This window comes from Haliotis rubra, unplaced genomic scaffold, assembly GCF_003918875.1.
Source record: "Haliotis rubra isolate DU_JTF1 unplaced genomic scaffold, ASM391887v1 Scf26, whole genome shotgun sequence".
Taxonomy (NCBI): Eukaryota; Metazoa; Mollusca; class Gastropoda; order Lepetellida; family Haliotidae; genus Haliotis; species Haliotis rubra.
The window spans coordinates 1116895-1128464 of NW_025766669.1; the positions used below are offsets into that span (position 1 = coordinate 1116895).

An 11570-nucleotide genomic window follows, 5' to 3' on the forward strand; every position below is an offset into this window, starting at 1 on the left:
GCGATTTTCCCATTTGGCTATCGATCAGAGAAATACCTCACCCATTTCTCCTGCTTAAAAATACATGTAAAATACTCGCCACGGTTCGGGTGGACTACTTAAGAAGATGACACTATCACAAGTGCGGGTAGGCACACTGACCCAACCATCCATTGAAAAGGACGAGAGTCTTTTGAGTGGGGGTTTGAACCCATTGAGCAAATCTCCTCCGGGATTGTTAAAAACATGTCCAATTAACCATGTGTGTTGACAAAAGCAAAACAAACACAGATCAACGTGTTACAGATTTTAATAAAATTCGCTTCATGGCGAAACATTCTCCATAAATAACAATACTCTATATATATGTGAGAGTTTTGAGAAAGTGAGGTAGGTTAAAAAACCCGCTGATGGTTGACCCGACAAACATACCCGCTCATCAATATCAGAATGCTACATAGGGACCGCAGACTCGCATATAATATTACAAGTGAAGAGATGGGTGCATTAGAGAACAGGCACTCGAGTTCCCATTCGGAACACTTCGGTCGTTTCCGTTATGTAACGGACATTACCGAATACTTACGGGAATGGATATGTTTACGAGGTAGATGGACCGACAAGGCATGCATATTATGATATGACCATACACCCGTAACAATCACGTTTTGATCAACAGGAGGATGTGGACATGAAAGACGAACCGTTATGGACGTTGCTGACCATGAACAACGAAATTGATTAACGAAATTTGTTTACCTTTTTACTAATAAGGTCAACAAATATGAGATACGCGAATGTTCATGTGACTATAATTTTGATTTTTCTTTTCTGAGCATGAAATGCAATGAAATGCTGAATATGGAAACAGCACTGAAATGGACGCGTTTGAAAAGTCGATGTGAAGTGAAAAGGCTTCTCGTGATAAATACCTAGGAGTTTCATAAAACCCGAAACGCTACTTAGCGCGAAAAGAATATACCATAAGTCAATACTACGTTATTCTCCATTGGGGCTCTGTGACATCATTCGTCGGCCTTGATCAGGGATATTCGGTTTTGGATATGATGATTGTTGAAAATCAATGAATGAAACTATGGTCGTTTCAATACGACCAATTGACATGTACATAGGCAATAATATTATCAAGAAGGTAAATATTATTAATTTAAGTCACCATACAGCACATCCACGCAAATATCGTATGAAAAATAACAATATGAGGAATATAGCTTTAAATGGAAAGTATGTGCACATTTTCCCCAATACATCAAAAATATACTTTTGGGAATATAAAATGTACACTACATTTCACGAACAAGTGCCCCCATCTCTTCACTGTAGGATCACATTGTGGCGCTCAGTTGTGAGCTTGCATATCAAACTAAAATAATCTAACAGGAAAGAAACTAGTACAACTGAAATCAGAACAAAGTGGTTACAATTACACATTGCAGACTAAAATAATTTCTTAGCTTAAAAGATCTGCTCAATAACTGCATGGTCAAAGAGTCACAGCAACTATAATTAAATCTGCACTGTCATCCATAGTTGCGTCACTTCCGTAGAGTGTGCGCACACCACGTGGTACATATATTTAGGCTTACGAACGCATAGGCAAATCGCCTGTCTGTTGCGATACATGAACATGCAATCAATGACAGTAAGATGAAAATATACAATGTCTAATCTACTGTAAAGTCACAATAAACCCGTTTTCCTTTGCAAAACGCATAAATGAGAATGCGTTAATGCTTATAAATAAATTCAATCTTAACCAAGTGGACAATTCTGTTTGATTCGTTTTATCTATTATGATGTTCAACGTATTAATTCTGTGCTGCTTCTGAATTAAAGTGTCAGGAAAACTCAAATCGAAAGTTGGTAATATAATCATCAAGTGTTTAAACTAATCACTGTTAACGACCTTTCTGTGTCAAAACAACTAACGCTATATTTTGTTAATTTTAATGAATGAAAACATAGAATTAAATAACCCAAACATGTTTGTGTTGATTTCAAATTTGATAAATAATACACAGAAAAAAATAAAAAATATTTTAAACTTCGGAAATAATTTGCACCTCGCTAAGTATCAACAAAAATATTTTCTTACATGAAGTATGTCAGAAGCATAAGCCATTTATCAAAGATTAAGGGTATGCACCAATGGCCTCAAAGCACTCAAATGATTAGTACCACATATACTCTCAAATGCCTACACAAAATAGCACTTAATAGCAGCTTTATGTAACCCCTCATGATACAGCTGGTTCATATAATGAACAGGGCCACGCTATGATAATGTACTTGTGGATTTCTATGAAACGGTTTTCGGTCAGAAGTGCACCATGTTTGTATGACATAAAGTGATGTAATAGTCATCCAAATAGTAGAAACTAGCCCAATATACAACACTTTGAGCACTGTATTGACACTAACAAATACCATGCTGTGTCCTCAATAGGACGATGACGGACCCTAAGAAGACATAACATATTTCAACACAACAATGGCATCAACTGATGATAGTAATTATGAGATTGAACTTCATATGTACATACATATGCTGTTTAACATCGAGGTTTTAAACACTCATGAGATTGAACTTCATATGTACATACATATGCTGTTTAACATCGAGGTTTTAAACACTCAAGTTTTTATGTTCACTATTTTAAAATGAACTCTTGACACATAATATTAAACCAATTCTGCAACACTTAACATCCACGACCGCAAAACACGCCATGTGTTGGATATCGCACCTGCTGGCATTGATTTTCTCAACACATGTGTTCAGTTATCTTGCATTTCAGAACTGCTGCATGAATCCTTAACATGAACTTTCTATGACCTTTCACAAGTATCCGACCGAACAGTCAACACAAAGCCATAGTACTTTAAAATTCCAAGTCGAATTATGCGTTTTGTTAACGAACCACATGCATCAATAAGATAGATCGATTTCATGCGCAAAGGATGGGGACGAAAAATATTTCACGTATATATTATTCAAAAGATGGAGATGTAAAGGGAATATTTAGTTCACGTCACCTATCATATGACGACGGAGATGTATTGAGCATATTTAGTTGACGGTCACCTATCATATGACGACTATGCTTTGAAACTTCGTTACTTAGTTGTTTACGAGACTAGTTTCTTAACGACAAGTTATCAAGCTTCAATCACAATACATCCCTTCATGGGTCGGTGAAAGTCTTGATATCTATTTTCTATGCCACATTTAACTTGGAATGCTTTCAGCCAAATTCATTTCAAAAAGATATTTGTGGACTCGTTTGCGTCAGTGATGGATATTAAGTGTCGTAGATTGAAATTACAAAACAAGGGCACGACAACGTGCAGACGCGTAGCTGAGCTGGTTTCCACGGTAACGAAGGAAATGGTTTCTAGAGCAATAAAGTTGAAAAACCAAACCAGCATGATGTATGTCATCGGTGAATCCATAACAGTAAGGACAATAACTTGAAACATGAATATTTTTTAGAAAATGTACAAAACAAGTAGTAACCTTCAAATTCAAAGTGACAGTGCAATATACATACATTCAATGAGTACAGGATAAACACAGTGGTGTATAATTCTCACGCCCTTGGTGCGAGTGGATACACACAATGATAATGTACATAGCAACACTACATATGATGTAATTCCCTGAGAACAAAATGAGGAGAGCGAGCAGACATTGGGACTGTGAAACATTCCCATGGACAGCAGGTGGAATAACAATATTACTTTGAAAGCCCCCAACACCAGCTGCCCATGGGTGTAGTCGTGAGGTAGATAGTGTGTACGAAAGAAGCTGTCAGTTAGACAACTTATTACAACTGCAGAGCCGACCACTGCTACTACACTGATTAACAAAGGCAAATGCCCAAATTGGCAGTGACACAAATAAAATAGCTATTACAATGAAACAGTACTACAACGACACAAACACACAGTAACTAGCGCAGGCCCCTTGGTGTGGTTGGTCTCATGAATGCTGGTAAATCGGTAATCAAATTGTATACAAAATAGCATCTCCATTTCAGAAAATATTTGAAGGGGATTTGTTCAATACGAACGCACATGCTTAACAGTATGAACTGCTGAGAGGACAATTGTCATAGTAACAGGCCTTGGCTGGAGAAAGATGATTTGTCAACAGATTGATTACTAAAGGAATAGTATGTGAAAAAAATACAAAGATGTAATCTCTCGAATAATTTTTGGTGCTTACTGTGGAGCATGTTGCCGATTGTACGGCACAGTTAAATACCATATACGGTAATCTGGTATGACGTTGAAAACAAGTGCCAAAGCGAACCGAGCGCCCCCGAAATAGAATGTTTGTTATGTTTCAAACCAATCCAGAGATAAATGCAGTGTATCATCCCGGAGGTCAATCACTGTTACAATCGCTATGAAGGGATCGTCATAATGACCACCCCCAGGGCATGTTCCCTAATGATGAAGTTTATCTTCAGTGTTTCAGAATAACGATTTTTATGATGACCAGAAGGAATAACGAGTTACCTCGCATTTCCAGGTTGAAGACCATTAATCAGTTATGCATTACAGTTCTCTGATATGATTTTCACCTGTTGACATGTGCAGCTGTTTTCGATTATTAAAACTTAGTAACCAGGCCTACTTTAGAAAGCGTTGGAAGTAATCTTGTGTTGGCGTAGTGTTTGAGCACATTCACCGTGTTGTGTGAGTATGGCTTAAAATGAATTAATATGACGTTTTGGAATAAAATGCATTCATTTACCCGTAATACCGTTCGTCACAACCCTTGGTGATTTCGTGTGTGGCAACGATTATGAAGGGTCTACAAAACAAGCACAAGTCGTCAGTTTATGATATATTACAGTGGAACAGAGGAAGAAACAATCATACATATTGATGTACTTACACACACGCTCGTTCAGATAACTACAGTACACTTATAAAAACACAAACGTGAACAAAGAGAGCTACCTTAACGACCTACACAGCAAAATCTACGATAAATACAACAGAGTTACTCTAGAGTGAAGGTTCAATATCTATATAATCGAAGGCCCCAAAATACTTGTGTTTCGAGTAACCAAATCAACTCGTGTTATCTTGCGACTCTGAAAATATTATCACATCTGAAGCTGGTCGTCAAGAGCACTCATCGAAACCGATCTATGAACAAAAATCTATTAATCACGTGTTACGTAAAACACAAGTATTTTGATTGACCTGACAGTACCACTCAGTTCAGATCTGAAAACAGGGTATTGGGTTGCGTCTAACACAATCTATTCGTATCCACACAAATATACCAGTATCTATCCGAATTTATCCAACGTTGTATATTTCGGATAAAAACCCTGAGTTAAAAACACTTCCTTCATGAGACCGTGAATTGTGTACAATTATGAATATTGGATTGGAACTTGGAAGTGGGCAAGGTGCCGTTCTGCTTCCGTGGTTGAGCACTGGGAACATCGTAATAAAACACACCCGTATCGTCAATAATCATGGCTGTTCGCTTGATTGCGTACAACAGCCAACAAGGTCTATGTGAACAAATGAATCACTGGTCGCCAGCCAACATACTAATTCACCTACAAACATACTAACATTTCGCACTCATGACAACCGCAATGCAAAACCTTGATAAACTGTTCCGTGTTAAAAACTCCTGATTTGTCACATAGTAGGGGACAGAAGAGGCAGATAAGGCCACCGCTAGGAGAGGGGGCAAGGTCTTGCAACACACTAAACATCTCACGATGGGGTACTAGAAATCACCTAATTTCGTAGCACTTTACCACGTGTGCAACAGCCAGCTGTTTATATGGTGCACGACCTTGTGGGAAAATGTTTTGTATTTCTTCGATTGGACACGCCATCAAAGCACACCATTGATTAGCACTAATAGATTCAACAGCACTCAATACACATAGCAAAAATGGACACGTAAAAAAAATACTTAGCACTTAATATGAAGCTTATCAAATTTACAGTTCTCCTTTCGGGAAAAATAGCACTTCCAAAGTGAGATTGAATTCAATTTCACGAGAACCGAAACTGAGATCTTCGAGCACTAATTAAATTTTCGCAACACTCATTAGTTGTGGAGCACTTGATCTGGTATAAAATGCGAAAACAACTTTGACACTGAGAAGACAAACTTTAAAAGGGCGCATGGACAAATAGGACATGACAATACACTCGTAGTAAGTAATATGGCATAGTTAATGATTGACGATGAACATCTACGTGCATAACAAATGGGAAGGAACAATAGGTCCGTGTTAAGCAAAGACATCAAATTACAAAATCAATGGCAATAGCTAGCTAAAGTCGATTTCCTCTGCTACACCTGTCGATTAGATTACCTGGCTTCAAGAATCATGGATCTATCAAGCCGAACTTATTAACATTTTAAGCGTTCTGGTTGCACTCGGATGCACCCGAGGAAGATAATTCACCGAACCAAATGAACCTGTCGGATGAATGGGGGAGAAGGAGGGATGGGTTGAGGTTTTGTGTTGCGTGTTGCGCCCTATTTCTTATTCATTGTGACTCAATCCTGAGTCAAGAAAAACAAGATTATATGAACCGCACTGGCTCTTACGAACTGCACTGAGGGCTGGGGATAATAGCTGGGCGTGGTTTTTAGTGTGGGTACGACAGCTGGGGACTTTAACACGGAGCAGTTTACCAGTCCCTGAGAATTGTATGTAGTTATGCATTATATGTACATGGGTAACAACAACGTGCCGATACGTCCGGCAGTTTAGTGGCATGTCCCGTTCAGTAGTGGGTGTTCCAACCCGTCGATGAACCTACCTCAGGAGAGGGCATGTCGAGTCTTGAAGCATATACAGATGAATGAACAGCTGAGAGGTCACGTGACCGGTAGTGCTCAGCGGCTCGTACAGCAGGGTATGAATGGATAGATGGCTGCTGTAAACACGACCCGAGCACACCCCTAGCAAGGTCCCATGCTCGCAGGGGAGGAGTTGCGTAAACACACAGCGATGACTAATAAACACGTAAGACATTTGCATAAAATTGGCAAACAACATATCTATGAAACCCCCTGCAAGACGTAGGATACAAAGCGAGACAAGGATTGAGGTAGTAGACTGACGAACCTGTGTCCATTGCTGAGGTAGATAGGCTGATGACCAGTGGTCAAGGAATCCACTAACTGTTATACAACATACACCGAAGTCGGGCAGTCTCTGTTTTCAGCGCTGCCACCTCCACTCGGAGTTTGAGGTTTTCTTGCTCCAGGAGCGCAGCGCGGATTGCAATTTCGTCTTCTTTTGCTCGCCGTGCATCTCGAGACCTTTTCGCAGCATCATTGTTTTTTCTTCTTCTTTCCCAGTATGCGGAATCCTTTTGCTCATCTGGTAAGGACCTTGGCCGCTTGCGCCCTGCCGCTGTGAGGGCAGATGTACTCGAGACCATAGGGCTTGGGCGGCTTGAAGGAGGGGGGAGACGGGGTTTAGGGGACACACAGTTTGGCAGAGGCGGCGATGTCGTTGTTCCGTTGTTGCTGCTGCCGCTGCTGCTGGCACCCATACGTGTCGGGCTCGTTGGTTCTACACGCATGTGTTGTTTTGCCATGGTTAAAAGTTGTTTATCTCGTTCCCGAAGCACCTGGAGTTGTTGTTGATATATGTTCATAATTTCATCCGAACTCAAATTGAGTCCCTGTAATGCCTGTCCGTCTGTCTGCGGCATTGGCATCCCTGCCACCCCGTAATACCCCAGGGGCATCGACAACGCCTCTTTGGGGTAGTTCTTGAATGGACGAGAATTCTTATTCCCTTGCAATAGTCTCTGGTCCATAAAGCCAGGCATATTTGGCAAATGCCCATTAGGCATCATGCCTGATCCCATCCCAGGGACAAGGCCCATGGGTAGGGAGTTGGGGGACAGTCTTAAAGACCCCCGGGGATCAAAGTCTGACGACCGACAGGAACCATTGGAGGTAGTTTCGTTGGATTTATGTTCTGGGCCCGATTCATGTGATCCATGACTGGCAGGTGGGCTCACTGACGACACTTGAGAATCGTCTGTCAGACTTTCTGAGATAAACTCAACACTTTTCCTTTTCACAGAAAAATCCAAAGGAATATCCTGCACGATTGTCTTCCTCTCGTCCTCTCCTCCCATGTTCTTCTCCTTCTCCGAAAATGTCTCTCTATCAGTGACACCGTTACTTCCGCGGGAGTGTCCGTTCGTGGCGTGTTTATGTGATGCTTGCAGTGTAGTTTCCTCCGTAGAAGCATCACTCCCGCACTCCGCCATCTCCCCCTGCACTCCCCTATTGGCAAACAGCCATTTACACAGCTTCGTGGCCTTCACGCTGTAACCAAAACATACCAAGATGGTGATACATTCAAGCGCTAGTACGTAATACACACGACACAACTCTCGCCTATCACGCTAGCTTTTCAATTCACACAGCCCTTATCCGTCCTCGGTGACGCACTGATAAAACTGCCTTTATTCGGGTCTCAACAACAGTAATGTGGGCGAGATATAGCACTATGTAATGACGACTACATCAGCGGCGAGTGAAGGCCGTAGTTTTTCTCATAGTACTGATCAATGAATAAGAGGATTTTCCCACCACTCCACTACGTGGAAAAACGATAAACACTAACACATGTATGGGAGGTCGAGTAGGAACAGGGAAATGAAAATAGAGGCATTATCCGGTTGTTACGTACTGGTATGAGAGGCTATGTAAGCGATTACTGTTCCGTCCTCAACGCTCAGGACGAGGGTCAGTTGATGTGTACTTTAAGTCGACAGCGCTGGCCGCTTGCCCATAGAACAGACAGATTGGATCACAACAAATGCTAGCTATATCGTACCTTTGTTAGCCGCTGGGCCCTCTTCGCCGGATCGCTCTGTCACAAACAGCCATGAAATGTTAGCCATACAATGTGGTGTAATGTACGTGAACACAGGTCCATTATCGTTGGCTCTCTGACCCCAAATGACGCGAGGGTGTACCATGTATGCAAATCGCAAATCGCCCTCAGTGAAGATCACGTAATCCAAAATTAGCTAACCAATCGGGTTGGCCTTCTCGGAACGAGGCATGTCCAGCCGAAGCGCGCTGACATCACGGGCAGGCCGCTCATTGGCTGACGGGTCCCGCACTTCAAGGTTGCGTAAGGACAGAGTGGTTGCATTACAGGCCAAAAGGTGACAGCCTCGTTTTGGACTTCAGAGAAGTGACCCTATTACATCGCGGAGATCGAAAACACTTATCGTTTCTATTTGTATTGCGCAATTAAGAGATAGATGGGAGTGGTGATGAATTATAAAGAAAAGGTGATTGTGTGAAGTTTGTGTTGTGATTAAGACGTGCGTCTGTATTGACCGCTGTGTTTATTTCAGCGGGTTGTTTACCTCATGTTGTTACAACGGTCAGTGGCGATTTCGCATGCTCCGACCAGGTCGCGACTGGCCGTGCGATGGACATACAGGATAGTTCGCATGTCGTTCCGGCGTAACTATATACACGTTTATGACTGTTCGATATGAGCTGTCTATATATCAGTGTCATTGTGTGTTTACACTGCACTGACCATATAACCGTGCATTGCATATCGCGGACTGGTCAGTACCGCGAGGGCATGCAGAGTTCACGCGAGGCGAGAGGGAGGTGGGGGGAGTTATACCACAGGCTAACAGTTAAAAATATAACCGGGAGATAGCGAGAGTGGGAATTCGTTGCGACCTCAGGGGTAGCGTCAGACACGACCAGCACTTGTAAGAGATTGTGGGGGTGATCGAGCATGGCCCAAATTCGTGCCCCGGCCAGTGAGAGTCAACCATGACTCGAACAAGCAACAACACAGCATAAGTCACAGCTGACCTGCTCGGACCCATGCTTACGCTGGCACCGAGGCCAAACATCGTGTTATTGTACACGCCGATACTCCATTGTTTATTTCATTCCACATTCTGTTGATCGGCATCAAACGTTGACAACGTGTAAAAACGTGCAGTTTGGAATATATACGTTTTTGTTGTCTGCATTATAAATAAATAAATAAATAAATACACATAATAAAACACATAAATATAAATATAAACCAAGGATTGCATTTTTTATTTCCAAATCGACAGAAAAACATAAACGAACGAAATAAATAAACAACCTTTTTAATTTAGAAATTTATCATCATATTTAATTTCCTGAAAATGGAACATTTAAGAATTCTGTTTGTATTTTTTTTTTAAAACCGAGGGATTATCTTACTGGCTTAAATAAATTGGATTAAAAAACAATTTGCGTCATTTTATGCAAGGGTGGCATTTTCGTGTCATCTTACAAATCTCTACTGAATACATTGTTAATATTTTAAAATGAAAACATATGAACGTTTTTAATTATTTTATGAACAATACTTATATATAGCTATATCTTCTATTATGTCACGTCAGGGTAGAATGAAGTAGTGATATATAGTTACATGTATTTTGCTGTCGCTGATCTCTATTTCTTTATGCCGGCACGCTATTGACAACAGAATAACTTGCAAAACGTGGAAAACACACAAAAATATTTTTTTTAAAACCATTCATTTGTTTCAATTTGAGAAATAACGATACAGGATACAATGTTCTTGACATTGATATAAAAAGATTTTTCATCATTATTAGCTAACCTAGAGCCAAACGAAATTTCTGTTGTTTAAAAAACAATTCTGTTTGCGATAAGGAAATTTAAGTGGAGGCAAGTTCTACTAACATTTATATAATGTTAGTTATTTCAACTCTGGTTATCGCAACAATCAACAATAATCATCCCCCTCATTCTAACGATATGAAAAAAAAATTGTATCTGAGGATTTCATCTACTAAGGCTTAATAACTACTTGTATATCACTTACAATGACTAAAAAACAAGCAAATCTATTACACCGCAAATACAATTTTAGAGGCGCGTTATTGACTAAACCAAGAAACAAATGAAATTAGTTTCTTTGTTTACTGAATTCTAAGTACACCATAATTGAACCAATAATTATTTAATAAACATAGATTCGTGTCAAGCACCACGACAAAACATAAAAATTAGATACAAATCTTAATTCTTAAATTGTTTTCAGTGTGTTTGATTTTTTAAGAGTAAACAATAAATTGTATCTCACAAAAATGTGTCGACGTGTAAGCACTGTGCACTAGCACTCTCCTATAGTGTACATAAACATTTAATATGCGCAAAAACTTAACAGAAATGACAGGGGACACAAAAGAGGAGTTTTGTGTGAGAAAGAGAAGTGAGCTGATATCCACTCGGGTTTCAAAGAGGACGAGTTCGGACGCTTCACTGACCACTGGTGTTCCGGGTGACCAGTCCTGCACAGTGCACGGATAAGAGCGCAATGGTTCCCAAAGACCAGTTTGCCAGAAGGGCGTTATAAAAGGTGTAGACGCTTGAACGAGGACAAACAGAATATATTTCTCTCCGCTTGATTGGTTTCAATGAAATTTTAGTATTTTTTAATGAATTTTTGAAATATTTTAACCATATATGTTTCAACTGTGTGAAAACATATTTT

The 11570-nt window shown here is 40.3% G+C and overlaps 1 protein-coding gene across 1 annotated transcript; it reads right to left on the bottom strand.

The window, feature by feature from the left end:
• Positions 1-2581: 2581 nt before the first annotated feature.
• LOC124280037 lies at positions 2582-9108 on the bottom strand. Its single transcript, XM_046715916.1, has 2 exons — positions 8865-9108; positions 2582-8350 (listed from the first exon to the last, which is right to left on the bottom strand). Exon 2 carries the CDS (start codon positions 8290-8292, stop codon positions 7180-7182), a length of 1113 nt encoding a protein of 370 aa, XP_046571872.1. The 5' UTR covers positions 8293-8350; positions 8865-9108; the 3' UTR covers positions 2582-7179.
• Positions 9109-11570: the final 2462 nt, after the last annotated feature.